This window comes from Rhinoderma darwinii, chromosome 3 (assembly GCF_050947455.1).
Source record: "Rhinoderma darwinii isolate aRhiDar2 chromosome 3, aRhiDar2.hap1, whole genome shotgun sequence".
NCBI classification, from domain to species: Eukaryota; Metazoa; Chordata; class Amphibia; order Anura; family Rhinodermatidae; genus Rhinoderma; species Rhinoderma darwinii.
In genome coordinates, this window is record NC_134689.1 from 131,460,267 (window position 1) to 131,477,293 (window position 17,027).

Sequence of the window (17,027 nt, forward strand, 5' to 3'; positions counted from 1 at the left end):
CGGGGATCTATACACTTAGGAAATATATTAGATCAAATGTGGTGTTCATTTATACATGCTATGTACTACATTTTTTTGAAAAGCCGCATTTCTGTTTCAATATGTCTTTATTAAACAGTTGAGACATCAGAAAATATATGTGAACAGTTCTACTCGCAGGTAGAAGTAAATAGTTAAAGTCTCAAATAATAATTCAATTGTTAATTCCTATGAGTTTTAACATTTTGAGAAAATAGGATTCAAAATCATATGGATAATAAAAGAAAGGTAAATAAAATAAATGTTGTGAAGAACGTATACAGGTCATCATAAAGAAAAAATAAAATGTATACAACAGACAACGTATGAGCTCCCACTAGAAAGGGAGTGGTACGGCATATACAGAGTTATTCCAACACATCCAATCTCTACAGGCATAAATATATTCATATTGGTAGTTTGTATTGACTTTTTTAATGATGTCTGTGATGGTCGGGAAGTTACATGTTTTCCATCTGAACGCTACAGCTGATGTGGCAGATATTAAAATATGACATTCCCAAACAATTCCAAATTGTAATAACATCAATTCCAAGCCGTAGTAACCCAAGTTCCGGCGTGAGGTTAATATTTTGAATTGTAATCTCATTTAGTAGTGCGCTAATTGATTGCCAAAAGGTTAATAATAAAGGACATTCCCAAAATATGTGAAGTATGGATCCCAAATGGTTACATCCTCTCCAACATTGGGGCGATGCATCACTATATATTCTGGAAAGTTTATACGGAGTGAGATACCATCTATAGAATATTTTATAATATAATTCTGGATGATTAGTACAGGAAGAGGATTTAAGAGAGATGGAGAATGCTCTTAACCAGTGGTCTCTTGAAAATTGGCCGTTCAGATCTCTATGCCATTTAGATATGTGTTTGATTTTCAAAGGTGAGTGATTGGGAACCAATCTGATAAAACGTGTGAATACCTTTAATTGTTTATAATTGGTTATTTAAGTACGCATTTCAAGCAGTCTTATGACAAAGTGTCCATCTGTATTTAGATTACTAACACCCCAAAAAAGACGCACACGGCAATGAATACAATTACAAATACATAAATCTAGAAAAAAGTAAAAAACAAAGAATGATTGAATTCAATACCCTGAAAAGGGAAAATTAGACAAAATAAACTGGAAAACAATAATTCATAATACAAAGAAAGAAAAAAAAAAATATTACTATAAAAACAAACAATGGTAGGAATGTGTATTCAATTATTATCATGGTGATCATACTAATGACCACATCTATATATGTGCATTATTTTGCAACTACAAAGAATAGACATGGTATAGTATACATCTATAAATGAATTTGAATAATATAAAAGTCACAAAATTCCAAAAGGGATAGAATACATAGTCCGGATTAAGTCCACATCGTATGATATATAAGTGGTAAATAATCTACCCCAATATTTAGCATCCATATTTGGAAAATATTATTATTTTGGGTGTGTGGGGAATGTGCACAATTTTATAGACAGTATATCATGTGTGAATAGTACTACATATATATATATATATATATATATATATATATAATGATACTGGTTTGTTTTGTACTATCAATGTGTCCCAAATATTAACAAGTAAGCCTAGTACTGGAACATAAGTTCTTAAGTTGAGACCCAAAGGAAACCTTGTTTTAGATTGTAACTCCAAAAAGCTTCTCTGTTTAGTAACCTATGTTTTTAAATCCCCCCCCTCCAGTAGAGCCTTTGTTCAAAACATATGCAATTGAAAAAATCAAATTAATGCATCTGTTATGACAGCTGACAAAATGCCTAGCTGCATTCGATACAATGTATTCTAGATGTTCAACATATTTTCAGGATTCCAGCGGTGAAACAAATTTCCCAATAAAGTCATATATTAATTGCAACAGCGAGTTTGTTGTATATATTATAGAATGTACCAGCTGCAACTTAAAATATGTCGGCGCAGAAATGTAAAGTGCCCCAGAGTTTGCAGTTTTTTTTTTTTAACTTTACTTTTTTTTTTCTTCTCACTACTAAAAACTTTAATTCTTAGGGGACTTGATCCAGCGATCATTGGATCGCTGGTACAATATACTGCAGTATATTGTTATTCTTACAGGCTTCTATAACCGCACAATCGCTCTTCCGGTCTGTTAGTCCCCGGTGTCAGCTGTAATACACAGCTGACACCCGCACCGTATGGAGTGGGCTTAGCACGTGAGCCCGCTCCATACATCAACCCCCACACCAGGACGTGCAATTAAGTCATAGTGTGCAAAGGGGTTAATGCACAGCGGATGGTTCAAAGTGAACATTGCAATTTTCCACTGATATGCCATTTTAGTGCATAATGTCGTGCCCAGTTTGTGCCACTGAAGACATACCTCATGAAATGTTAAGCGGGTTCTCCCGGGTATGGCGATGCCATATTTGTGGGTGCAAACCGATGTTTGGGTATGCTGCAAGGGTCAAAAGGGAGGGAGCGCCATTTTGCTTTTGGAGCGCGGCTTTTTCGTGGTAGTAGTTCTGTTTGGGGTTTTACTGGTGTTTCAGTTTATAATGTGGGGGCATATGTAAGCTGTGCGGAGTACATCAGGGCATAAGAGGGTATAATGCGGTAAGTACATAATTCATAGATATGTGGCCGCTGATTACGGCGATACCATATGAATATAGTTTCTTTACGTTTTGCAGCGTTTGAGCAATAAAATCACTTTTTTTTAATTTTCTGTGTCACCATATTCTGAGAGCCATGACTATTTTTTAATCAAAAAAGCTGTGTAAGGACTTGTTTTTTGCTGGACGGGTTGTAGTTTTTATCGGTACTATTGTCGGGTGCATACAACTTTTTATTCTCTATTTTGGGAGGGGCGGTGACCAAAAAATAGCGATTCTGGTGTCGTTTTTTTATTGGATTTTTTTTTTTTGGGGTGTTCATCGTGCAGGAAAAATAACATTAGTTTTATAGTTAGGGTCGTTACGAACGAGGTGATACCAAATATGTGTACTTTTTTTAACGTGTTCATATTTTTCCTATAATGAAAATCTTATATAAACAAAAAATGCCTTTTTGCCCTATAATAACTTATAATTTTACACTTTTTTTTTTAAAAACATTTTTACTACCTTTTTTTTACTTGTCCCACTAGGGAACATTTAGACTTGCAGCTTTGATCGCTGCTAGAGTACATTACACTACCTACGTAGTGTAATGTATTCTAACTGTCATTGTGACGTGACAGTCACACTGACAGGAAGCCTAGGAGGACCGGCCAGAGGCTGCTCCTCTGAGGCTTCCTTACATGGCAACCCGGACGTCATTGTCTGGCCTGCGATTGCTACGACAAGCATCGGCAGCCCCCACAATCAGTTTGTGGGGGCTGCCGATGTGCTTCAAACCCCTTAAATGCGGCGATCGGTCGCAAGACTGGAGTCTCAGCTGTCGGGAACAGCTGACCTTTCGGTTCCCAGACAATGTCCGTTAAGACAGTGTGCGCCGGGAACTGCTCCGCAACTGTATGTCCTGATGCGGGCAGCAAACCCTCTCCGGGACGTACAGTTGCGGCGCAGAGCTGGAAGAGGTTAAAGAGTTATACAGAGAGACATCCTGAGAATAGGCCATGAATTTCATCTGATTGGCAGGGTACCATAAGTCAGACTGCCACCAATCAGCTGTTTGAAGAGGCCGCAGTGCTCATGCAAGTGCCGCTTCCCTTTCACTGCTCCATACCTTAAGGGGTAACTATTAGCAAAAACAGGGGAAATTGGATCCAGCGCTGAAAGGTGCAATTTCTATTAAAACTTGGGAACAGATTCCCGTTTTATTTAGTCTTGGTTAAAATCGCAGCAACTGCGGGACAGCAGTTAGTGACGGGTAGGTATAGTCCAAAGTAACAGAGAGAAAAGGAGGATAGGCGGTAGCCTACGCGTTTCAGACCTTCACTAGGTCCTAAGCCATGACTAAGGACCTAGTGAAGGTCTGAAACGCGTAGGCTACCGCCTATCCTCCTTTTCTCTCTGTTACTTTGGACTATACCTACCCGTCACTAACTGCTGTCCCGCAGTTGCTGCGATTTTAACCAAGACTAAATAAAACTTGGGAACAGATTCCCGTTTTAATAGAAATTGCACCTTTCAGCGCTGGATCCAATTTCCCCTGTTTTTGCTGTATCTCCTGCGTGTGCCGACACGAGGATCCGTGTGCCGATTCCTATACCCTTCTTGTGACAAGGTGAGCTGGAGGATTTTTTTCAAATTTTTTCTTGTGGGTAACTATTAGGGTATGTTCACACGCAGTGACCAAAAAAGTCTGAAAATACGGAGCTGTTTTCAGGCAAAAACAGCTCCTAATTTTCAGACATTTTTGTAGCAACTCGCGTTTTTCGCTGCGTACTTTACGGCCGTTATTGGAGCTGTTTTTCAATGGAGTCAATGAAAACCGGCTCCAAAAAGTCCCAAGACATGACATGCACTTTTTCGCGGGCGTGTTTTTACGCGCCGTATTTTGACAGTGACGCGTAAAATTACACCTCGTGGGAACAGAACACCGTAAAACCAATTGCAAGCAATGGGCAGATGTTTGTAGGCGTATTAGGGGCGTTTTTTCAGGCATAATTCGAGGTGTATAACGCCTGAAAACACTGCGTGTGAACATACCCTCAAACTCTTCGCACCTAGAATACTACTTAACCCCCTTCATGACCCACACACATATATACATACATACATACAAGCGGGCTACTACTCGTTACGCTAGTCGATTTTCACGGTCAATAGCGACCGCGGAATCTAAATGGCTAGAAACTGGGGAGGCCCCCTGTAACGTTACAATGGGGGCCACGATGCTATCGAGGGGTACCGCTGGTTGGCATAGCAGTGGTCTGCCGTACTCCAAAGCCCTACCTCTGGAAGGGCTTCATAGGGGAATGTCAGCATCACATTAGTATTGCAGTATATCATACAAGCGATCCAATGATTGCTGGTTCAAGTCCCCTAGGGGGGACAGGTAAAAAAAAATATTTTTTTATTTAGTAAATAACAAAAACTTCTATTAACCCCTTCCCACTTTTGATCTTCCTGACAGAGCCTCAAAAAAAACCAAAACAACGTTATGGCTTTTGGAAGGGAAGGAGGAAAAAACTAATGTGAAAATCCGAGAAAATGGCTGCGGCGGGAAAGGGTTAATATACTATAAAATCTCACTCTCTTTATTCTAAGTGGTAAGCAAAGAAATTCCACGTACGTGGTCTTGAGAAATCTGTATACATTACTCAATTTCTGTGAAGGCGCATTTCTTTCTGTGACCCAAATGTAATAATTTTCGTGCAAGCTCCCATTTTCTTTCCGAAGTGATGTCTGCCTGCACAGACAGTACTCCACCATTTCCGGCTGTATTCGTGTGTTAGCAGATTTTATCTGCAGAGGCTCAGCGCTGGGAACTTCTCGACATGAATGCAATCAGAAACAGAGTCACAACAGAAAGTGCGGTGCGCGTTCCCGATGGAACCGCACAGAAACGGTGGGTGCTACGGAAACCAGCGCCAGTATTACTGGCAAAGAACTCTGGGTCACCCCACCCCTTCATTCATGCTGCAGAGACAATTTTGCAAAGAAGACATGGCACATGCAGAGGGAGAAAAGAGTTGAAAAACAATATTAAAAAAAAGGTTAAGTAACTTGATCAGAAAGTTTATTATGACATTGTATAACATTTCCACAGGTTTTGAATTTTTTGGACCTGAAATGATCGACTAATTTATAAAACTGTTTGACTCTAGTTAAACTCCCAGAAACAGTGTTGTGTACTAAATATATTAGGTATCCACATGCAAGTCTTTGGCCACCAGCATTTCAGTCACTGGATGCATGAAGGATCTATTCTTGAGGAAAGTGCTGACGGCTTGATCCCGAGCTTTGTCAAAGTTGTACAGGTCCCTAAAGAACATACACAAAATAACACTTAGATCAGTACATAGACATGTGAAAAATTCTGATGAAGCAAAATTGAAAGAGCATATTTACTCCCATTTACTTCAATTCTACCAAATCGGCCCCCCTGCGACGATCGCGGGGAGCCAATGGTGGTCATGGCAGTCTGGGGGCCTAATGGAAGCCCCCAGGTCCATCTTTGTGCTCCTATTAAGCCCTGCCAAAGTCAGGGCTTCATAGATAGGAGCCTGTCAAAATCACGATATACATTAGTATTACTGTATGTAGTGCAAGCAATCAAACAAATCGCTGGTTCAAGTCCACAAGAGGGACTTGTAGAAAATAATAACAACTAAAATACAGCTACTTTTTGTACATGGGGGAGGGGGGGGGATTAAAACTTAAAAAAAAACAACTTCATTCTAGTGATGTTAAAAAATAAAAATATTACTATCTATCTATAATGATAACTGGTCTGTAGATGTCCTAACATTATTTGACACACACGGTAAAATGCCGTAAGAAAAAAAAAAAAAGCCACAATTGCAGTGTTTTTTTTAATATAAACTGCACACAAAAAAAGAAAAAAAAAAGTGACAGCTCTCAGAATATGGCGACAAAACAATTTTTCTTTTAACAAATTGCTTTTTCTTTGTACAAGTGGTAGAACATAAAAAAAAAAAAAGTATATAAACTGGTATCTCTGTAATCGTATAGTTTTTTGCCCATTTCACCCCACAGATTTGGTTTTCAGTTCAGTACGTTATAAAGTGCATTAGATGGTGGCGTGAAAAACTACAACTTGTTCTGCAAAAAACAAGCCCGAAGTATGGCTTTTGTAAGGTGGGGAGGAAAAAACAAAAAAGAACATTGGCTGCATCTCCAAGGCCTTAAAAGGGGTTGTCAACGCACAGGCAACTGATGGCCTCTCCACAGGATAGGGCATCAGTATATGATCGGTGGAAGTCAGACACCCGGACCCCGCACAGATCAGCTGCCTCCGAACGCCCGATGTCCATGCCAGAAGCAGAATGCTGCAGCCACGGAATAACGGCTGAGCTGCAGTACTGCAGCTCTGATCCTATTCAAGTGAATAGGGGAAGAGTTGCTGTTCTGCAGCACAGCTGCTATGCAGTAGTCAAAGTCATCTGCTTCCGGCTCAAAATACTGCATACCCTGCATAATATCCGGCAGCTGATGGGAGTCCGGATGTTGGATCCACACCGAGCATATACTGGTGACCTATTCTATCCGTGCGTGGACAACTCCTTTGAGTGTCCACCCTTTAACAATGTAGTTTTAGGTCCTAAATCCTGTGCCAATTAATCTATTGTAGGATTTAAATGTGCTGTATATACAGTTATATAGCTGGCACCACTAGAGGGAGTTTACTGCATACAGTTTTATTATTCAATTCAATATATAAACAGTATGCTGCAAGCACCCCCTAGTGGTGGCACAGCCAAGATTGTATAATTTACCTAATGTGGTTGGAGCTCAGTTTTTCTACTATAGAGATCAAAATCCTTTGTATAGATAAAGATATTAAGAAATCAAATCACCATGGAATTTGACCTATTGAAAAAAAACTAAATTATGTTAAAGGGTAACTAAACGGTCAAAACTCCTGACACGTCACTATGACATGTCAGAAGTTTGTTGATTAGTGAGGGTCAGAGCACTGGGACCCCCACCAATCACTAAAACGAAGTGGCAGAAGTGCTCCCGTGACCTGCTTAGTTTCTGATTGGCTTTTTCCGGATAGCCGAAGTATCGGAGTACGGGCTCATAGACTTTCTATGGAGTCCATACTCCGCTACATTGATTTCCGGAAAATGGCGAACAAACAAAATGGTTCAGCGCTCACACAAGCACTCCTGCCGCTTCGTTTCAGCGATTGGTGGGGGTCCAAGTGATCAAAACTTCTGACATGTCACTACGACGTGTCAGACGTTTGTTGAACGTTTGATTACCCTTTAAAAAAAAAAAAAAAGGTGGACATTCACTTTAATGCTATTTATACTGCATGTCTCCAAATGCAAAAATAATGCCACTGAATGTAATAACTATTTCTGTTTCCAGATCCCATCTCAACCAGATTTACAGTTTATTAAATTAGTCGTTTTTTAGCTTACCGATACAAGGGACGAGTGAACTTCATCCGTCCCTGCTCAGTTGCCATTTTTAAAGCCAAAGGGATCACGTCTTCCCATTTAGCACGAATACAGAGTCTTAACCACCTATATGTAAGGGGGAAGAAAAATAGAAATATTATAAACTAATCGCAGTTCTTTAAAGGCTATGTAAACCTTTGATGGGCATTTATTTTTTATTTTTTTACTAAACAGGTCAATGTGTTTGAGGTAACTTTTTAACTAGTCTTTAGTAAAAATTTGTTTTACTTTTTGACAAACAGCTGATCTGTGTTCTATATACAGAGGAGCTGTATGTAGCGCTAAATCCTGTTCCCGCCAGGTCCGTGTGACTGACTAGTTCAGTGACAGCGGATCCTGCGTGTCCCTAACATGCAAGATCCACCTGCTATCCATAATATCTAAGTTTAGTCCGCGGGACTGACTGATTCAGGTTATAGCGAACGATACAGCTGCTCTGTATAAAGAATACAGAGCAGCCGAATCTCAAAAAGTAAAGCTAATTTTTAATAAAGACCTATTAAAAAGTTACACCACACACACTGCCTAACCTGTTATGTGAAATATATATATATATATAAAAAATAAAATTGTAAATGCCCCTCAAAAGGTGTACATAGCCTTTAAAATGTAACGTTAAATGTTAATGTTTCAAGAAGCATCTTAAAGAGGAAAGAAATAAACCATGTGTAAGTATGTCAATCCAGCTCATAGCCATAAGATGGTCTCAAATGGCAAGAATACTGTAAAACATCTCACAAATAAGGAAGATAGCAGATAAAATATGTTCTGCTATATACACACACACTGGAGTGATGCTAAAGAAAACCACACCACTACCTAAACCTATTGATGGGAACTGCATCACATGATCAAATAAAACCTGCCAACATTACCAGGAAAAACGAAAAACATAAAACTGACTAGAAGACATGGGCGACTATTCTACACAACTCTGATTCGGTCCTAATTTCACAAAAACTTTGGATTTGGCAAAATACAAATATTTTGAGGTTTGTAGAGCACAAATCGGGGCAAAATGGCAGGTGCTGGCTGCCATTTTAGATTAGAAAAAGGATCACATGACCTTGGACGAGCTTCCCCATAATGCCTTTCAGGCAGCCTTCCCAAAATACACTGAGGTTATCCCTCCCTCTAGCACAGCCAATCATGTGGGGGTATAGGTGGATGACATTACTAATGCTGGCTTTAGCCGAAAAACGTCATAAATCGACCTGCTTGCGGTTTAATTCGCAGCATGTCAATTTATGCTGCGGAATCGCTGGTTCACTGTTGCGAGTTTTCTCCCATAAAATTCAATGTGGAGGTAAAACCCGGCCAAAAAAAAAAAAAAAAGTTCGTTACTTACCTGTAGTCACGGCGACGCGTCCCTCTGACGCCCTGCAATGACGTTCATCACATGTGACGGCTGCAGCCAATCACAGATGGCAGGGGTCACGTGGGATGAAACGTAATCCCAGGAGGCAAGACTGCAGGACGTCAGAGGGACGTATCAACATGACTACAGGTAAGTATTGGCTCCTTCGTTTTCAACAGCGGAACTTCCGGCCAAAAAAAACTGCACCCAAATTTGGTGCGGTTTTTCAGACTGAATCTCCTGTGTACTTTAACGCTGCCTATACGCTCTGTCTGAGCATACCCTAATGTTTAAAAAAAATAAATATTATATTCTAAAATATATATATTATATATATGCGCGCATTAATTTGCTGCCAGCAGAGTGTCTTTAATAGGATGGCAAATATTTTTAGATCTATCATTTCCAATTCTACATTATGAACTAGTTGCAGATCTTGGCCTTACATACCTAAACAGAATTTCTGAGTTTTTGACATCATTGAAGTTGTAAACATCTTGCATACGCTTAACATGAGACACAGGCAATGGATCCTACACAGAATGAAAATTAAATTAGGGTCCATATTCTACACAAACGTATTTGATTAAAATAAAATAACCGTACTTGTACAACAATGAAAAAAAGAATACATCCTTAATCTCCCTAGACAAACAATAGCACTAGAATATGTTGTAATGAAAACCTGAACAACTAGTATGTAATATAGATCGTACAGTAAATTGTCCCTGGCCTAGATGAAACAATATACTACTAACTTCCTATGTCACTGGCTCTCTGAACGTGGAAGGCAAGAAAGTCTTCCCTGCTCGCCCAGCTTAAAGAAAGAGGACACATTTCCTACTCTTCTTGATCTATCAGCTGGGAATGAGAACGGATATCCCATAGTCCCCCTAGATCTGTATTAGGAAGAAAAATAAATATTCTCACTCAACTGCAGCATGTATTGGAGTAGGGGGGAACAATATACCACACTATACCCGGAACATAAAATACCACCCAAAATGAGGGTCTCATGTTTTGATAATGTATCTGACCATTTCCATTATAACCAGATTACACAATTATCATGGTTCCTGAAGATTTAAATTTGATACTAAATAAAAGGTTATTTAACCATACAATGAAGAGAGTTCATTTTTATTAGAAACGCCTGCTTTTGGTTCACAAAGGAAAGCAGGACAGATGTAACTTGCCATTGCAGGCTGCACTATATGTATTTTAAAAACGAACACCAAAGTAAGGCTCTGTTCACACTAATATCGTGGCTTCTATTTATAACGGATTTAATTTGCTTTTATTCGGATACCAGCAAGTCCCAACAGGTGACATTGACTTCAACTAGGGTTCCGACTGCTATTCTTGCTATGAAAAATACTAGCAAGGCCGCCAAAAATTAAACCGGAACCCTTAATGCAAATGTCAACCAGCCCTTTTACATGCAGTTACACATTTCAGAACAATCTGTAGATCCAAAGGAAATAGGGGAGGGAGGACAAAGAAAAAAAACAACGATTAACAGTCTATAAAAATGCTTGTGGTAAAATACGCCTTGTGATCTCTATGCTGGAAACTTGTTGAATAGTAAAATGGAAACAATAGAAAACACTTTGCATAATAGAATGACATTATTGCCAGAGCAAAGCGGGAACAATTACCTTAAGAAGCAAGAGAGTCAGGAACTCAATTTGCTGATGGGATGATAATTCTTTCACATCTGCCGCCGTTAATGAACTCAAATCACTCTCCTTAGCCTAAACAAGCCAGAAGAAATGCAAATCAACAAAAGTAATTAGTGCGCAGTCACAAAAGTAAAAAAATATAAAATACTCATTTTAGTCTGATGAAACAAACATATACTTGCAACATTATATATGTTTAGATAATTAAAATAAATACGCTCACACAAAAAGGTCAAGATTGATTAAAAAATAGATTTCATCTTTTTCTTTGATATGGATATAAAACTTTAATCTTAATTGTCGGTATTCTACAAATATAATTTTTTTTTCTTTCTTTTAGAAGCACCCTTTTTAATGGGAAGGCTTTACGGAATGGTCTCACTAAGACAACCACTTTCCATATGCTCTATTAGGAAATATGAATGTCATAAATGGGGGTCCCCATGTTCAGGACCCCTCACTCTGAGCCAGACTGGGGAGACACTAAGTATCAGCAGCTTCCGCTCTGGCAGACCGAACCTGTATTCATTTTAATGTCAACCGTTTAATACTATATTTTCCCTGCAGCAGTTGATGCGGGGGAAACAGCTGGCAGACCTGCAGTGACCGATCGCATGGCCGGCTTCATTTAAAAAAGGGCTGTATTCATGAAACCACTTTTTTCATTTTCTTTTCAATTCAAAGCCAGGAAAGGAACAATGTTGCACCTCTTACCTCAGTCCATCTGTTGCCAAGTTTAATGCACGCGTTGGCAAGAGTCATATCATACCTGCAAAAGGATACACAATGGAGATACAGTCAGAATAATGTTTAAAAGACAAATGCATAAAACTGTGTCAGGACTCTCTACAGAGGTTTTGAAACGAGAGGCAGGACTAAGTCTAAGAAAAGTGGACATTGGGATACACTGCTGCGTTGAACTAAACATGGAGATTTGTGCCAAAGGCAAATTTCAAAGGCTGTGGAAACATTTACACTTAATTTGCTTTCAAAATGCAAAATTAAGCACCTTTCTAAAAAGTCTTCATAAAATAACGTCCTACTATTTTGCGCCTAGAGTCTGTAACTCCTTCACATAGCTGGTCGTCCTGCTGTTTCTGACATAGACCTGACAGTACACTACTCCTGGCTGTGCTGGCTCTCTCCCCTCCCTTCTCTTAGTCTTAGGCTGAGTTCACACTGAGTTTTTTTGCAGGCAGAAAATTCTGCCTCAAAATTCCGTTAGATTTTCATCTGCCTGCACGCCGTTTGCCGCGTTTTTAGCTTGCGCCCACGGAGTGCCACGAGCAAAAACGCAGCGAAATAGGCTCTCTGCCTCCCATTGAGGTCAATGGGAGGTCAGAGGCGTAAACGCCCGAAGATAGGGCATGTCGCTTTTTACCGCTCGCAGTAAATGGGAGGCATTTTCTGGCACGTTTTCCGACACGGTTTCCGCATCAAAAACTCAGTGTGAACAGGGCCTTAGATAGGAAGAAAAGCATACACGGGGAGGAGGTGAATCAAACAGACTGTGGATCTGAGTAAGGAGAGAGGAGAGCACTCAAGACAGACTGCAGGGAAGGGAGGGGAAACTACAGGCTCCTCAGCACATGAGAAAAAGTCTGAAACTAGGAGTACGTTGCAAACTGCAAATCAGGGAGTTTGAGAATGCATGAATGCAGACTGCAGCCTGAAACTTAGCGCAACTTTTCAAACTCAAGGTAACCACTAACCTATGTAAAAAATATTTTTATTAAAATATCGGTCAGTTTGTGAAAACTTTTTTGTGTAACTACAACTTTTAGTTATCAGTGGGACTTGTAAATCACCCCTCTACAACACATTCATCAGTTTAAAGACAGAAATGTGTCACACAAGAATGGAAAACATCTAAAGCTGGTGCCTATTGAAGGACATTTGTTAGTATCGAAAAAAAGTATCATGAGCCATGTAACATTTTAAAAATATTGCAGACATTAAGGCGGTGTTCACATCAGCGCTGTCAATTCGTTGAGGGATTCCGTCAGAGGTTAAACCTCAGGCGGAACCCCTCAACGGAAAGACATTGCTGTAGTGAACAGGCCCTAAGGACAGATCTTGGCATTGTGTATGAATGGTTATTTGTATAAATGATCATAGTATAAATTATTAAATTCAGAGCGTCTGACAGACGCCGTACTGACAAACTCGACTCCCCTTCCATTCAGTTAAGCGATTGTGACAAAGGCCTGGGATAGGCCGAAACATCAAAGAAAGGATCGCCGGTTACAAACTAATCATTTATACCTTTGAAACTAAGGAAATAAAAATATTTGGAAAATTCTATATGAATTCCTATATTCAGCTCTACACCGGAGTGCTTGGGTTGTTTTTTCTATACAAGTTGTGGGGTATCCACACCGGAGCCCTTATAGCACCTGAATATTCCATCCAGCAGTGCAGCCCATCGTTTTCTCTCTATGAATGGTTATTAGTTTGATTAACACAGTATAAATAAAGCTGCCAATTGTGTTTCCAAGCACGTAATGGATGGCGGGTCACGTTTTCGCTAGCCAATTTAAAAAAAAATAGCTTGAGCAATTATCTACAGTAGGGTTGCACATAATGTTTTTTGTCTGAGGGTCAGCCACAGAGACACATCTTGTACGTCCCGTTCTAGTGTTTTAGCACAGTTGCTGCACATTCTCCAAGCCGTGTACAGGAGTAGCAGAGCAGCTCTGTTGTACCCAACGGGAAGTATTTTCATGCTGTAAATGTTAGGGCAGAGAATGTATTTTTGTGATTTTGTCAATCAAAAAACTCACTTTGGTTGCACTGGTGGCATGCCAGGCGTGTGCATCCACCCATCCCAGTCAACTTGATCAAGAATTTCCACCTACATTTACACACAAGAATACATAACATTAGCCAACGCACATCTAAAAGACAAAGTACACAGCGCCAAGTAAACACTGCAGACATTACACTTTCATTCTGGATTAACATGATCCATGGTTATGTCGAACCCTAAAAAACAATAAACAGAAAAATATCTATCTATTTGTACCTTGTCTTTGAAGTATGAATACAGGAACGTTTTCCACTCCTCGGTGGTTACACTCTTATAAGCAAACAACTGGATATAAGTTTTCAAAAAACCCAGGAACACATCTAGGAGAAAACCGTATTTAAAATGAACCAAAATACAAAATCTCAAAAGTATAGTCAATTGTTAAAAAAAATTCAAAGACGAGAGCTCTCAGTATCATGAGTATTATGTGCATACAGGGGGCAGGCAAAGCAGGAAGCCTGTAAGGTGCAGCTTCAACCAATAGCTGCAGAGTGCTGAGTGATGTCAGAAGGGGGTGTGGTTTTAAAACTCATGTACAGCTCAGTAACATGAAGTTGTTATTTCTTGTGGTGTTAAGTAAACTTACATTCGGGAACCAGGGTGGAGGAATTAACAGCCCTGGTATGTTACATGACCCTAATAAATCCACTTTAATTATTTTACTTTAGCATCGGTTTCTTGGAAAGTGGAGATCTTAAAAGGGGTAATCTGGGTGTCAGCAAAATGAAAAAAGTGATACACTTTTCCCTAAATACTTTCTGCATAAATTCCTAAAATTTTTGAAGATCTCGGCTTGCTGTCATCCAGCAGAAACCTTTAATGGTAATTTCCAGGGGATAAAAATCTGTCCTAATCCCAATATAATACACCGGGTATATTCACCACTAGTCACTTTATTTGTTTCAACAAAATCCATAATAAACTATTATGGGAAATATCAGAGTCGCGTCTTCTAACAAGGAAGCAGGGGAAATAACACGAACCAGCTAATCTGGGTGAAAACTCCTATGGGTGCTGTAATGGCAACAAAATTGTTACCTAGCTTACACCCAGGAACAGATCTATGAAATTAAGACTGTTTCCTTTTTCTTTTAAATTTGAGTTTCTGGATAGGAGCGTTCAGGCAAAGGATTTACTTTTTAATTTGTCAAGGTTTTAAGCTATGGATTGTACAGCAGTGTGTCACCAAATTCAACATATGGCACCACTCAATAAGCAAATTGATGTTGCAATACTAATTTATAGAGAATGTCACAGGAGAACGATCCTTCACATGGAAGTCTATTATTCTGTGACATGAAAGCACCATCTATGGCTGCCATATAGGATCTGATCTGTAGATCTAATCTCAGGATGTTATGGCACCCAAAATGGAAACCATCAAAACTCTTATGTCACTCATGGGAGATAGAAAATGTTTTCCACTCGCACAAATGCAGTTATTAATCTTCAGCTTATATATATTTAAGTTTAGCAATTGCAGACCTGGTCCTCCAAGAAGCTGCTCCAAGTAGAACAAAAGGGCAAATCCTTTCTCATAAGGAACAGAGGAGAATGCTGCATCCACGTCCACCTCATGTAGATTAGGGACCAGGTTTGTGAGTGGATTAGTGGCACCGAAGGTGTTAACCTATATCGAAACAAGAGAAAAGGTACACACTATCAAATAACTTTGTTAAACACTCCTCTGGAGATTAGGATTCTGATAAGGTAAAGGGGTTGTCCAGGATTAGAAGAAGAAAAAAAAACAAAAAAAAACATACTGCTTTTTTCCCAGTAATCGCTCCATGCTGGTCTATGGGCTGAGTCTGGTATTACAAATCTTCCCTTTTCACTTGAATTGGGCTGAAGTGCAATACCAGACACAACTGTGGTGCTCTTTTTAGAGGGGGGGGGGGGGGGGAATTTTTTTTTTAATGCCAGACAAATCTCTAATTCCTATATAACAACAAAGAGTGCAGTCTTCTAACACCTCATTTTCATGTGCTGTGAAAACCTGAAGATACCTCAAACGTACCTCCAGAAAACAAAGTCATTGTCGTACCTGAAGAAATAGTGCAAAGCACTATTGGAAATTAAAGTAAAGTAAAGACAAGCCTCATAATGATTGAGTTCAGGCGTTTCATCCACACCCATTGCAAACAGGGGCATAAAATCAAGCACACAGCCATGCAATCTCCATAGACTAGTATTAATAGTAACGTGGGTCGTACTGAAGAGCCTAGTGACTTTAAATGTGGCACTGTCCTAGGAAGCCACCTTTGCAACAAGTCAGTCTGTGAAACTTCTGATGTGCTGGATCTGCTCAACTATAAGTGCTATTATTGTAAAGTGGAAGCATCTAGAAATAACAGAAGAACAGCTATGAAGCGGGGCTGCCGAGTGCTGTAGCACCAGCCACATACAAATCACCTATCCTATGTTACATTACTCACTAGAGTTCTAAACTGCCTCTGAAGGGGACATCAGCACATGAACGGAGAGTCGGGAGCTTCATGAAATGGGTTTCTATGGTCCAGCAGCTGCACACAAGCCTAAGGGTGTAGTGTGACGTAATCGGCGCATGCACAGTAGAGTCGATTTGACCGGTGAAACTTCAGTGCTGTACCGCGCCGATTCAGAAGCCGAGGATCGCTCAGGAGAATACGGGGCCAGACAGGATTATGGCTTCTCACTGCCTGGCCCTGTCAATCAAAGAAGGGAGGGATGGATGGGGGAAGGGAGGGACTGGGGATAGAAGGTAGAGCTGTTTGGAGCAATGAGGACGCCCTCAACAGCTCATTTGCATATGAAGAATAAAGCTATTATCGCTGCAACCGAGCCACGCGTCTGAAAAAGGAAAACAGCGTTATATTCAGGTGAGGCTACACTATGTTACTTTGCTGCCGCTTCGATTGGCCAATTTCTGGTGACAAGACTCCCTTTAATGGGTTTACAGATAGAATTTTGCCTTTTGAATAATTTCAGATTTGTATAAAGTTGCCAGACTAAAAGAGATAAAAAGTTACACTACATCATCTGAACTAAAATTTTAATTTACAACAAAGATAGTCAGATA

General features: G+C 39.7%; 1 protein-coding gene across 1 annotated transcript in view; it reads right to left on the bottom strand.

Annotated features, from left to right (window-relative positions):
* Positions 1–5,691: 5,691 nt before the first annotated feature.
* The window catches only part of LTA4H (leukotriene A4 hydrolase), a 46,102-nt gene continuing 34,766 nt past the window's right edge, over positions 5,692–17,027 (bottom strand). The window contains exons 12-19 of the mRNA XM_075856762.1: positions 15,455–15,599; positions 14,186–14,289; positions 13,944–14,014; positions 11,875–11,929; positions 11,137–11,232; positions 9,929–10,011; positions 8,083–8,187; positions 5,692–5,953 (exon numbers count right to left, since the gene is read on the bottom strand). Of these exons, the coding sequence (XP_075712877.1) occupies positions 5,833–5,953; positions 8,083–8,187; positions 9,929–10,011; positions 11,137–11,232; positions 11,875–11,929; positions 13,944–14,014; positions 14,186–14,289; positions 15,455–15,599 (780 nt within the window). The 3' untranslated portion in view covers positions 5,692–5,832. The remainder of the gene's footprint in view (positions 5,954–8,082; positions 8,188–9,928; positions 10,012–11,136; positions 11,233–11,874; positions 11,930–13,943; positions 14,015–14,185; positions 14,290–15,454; positions 15,600–17,027) is intronic.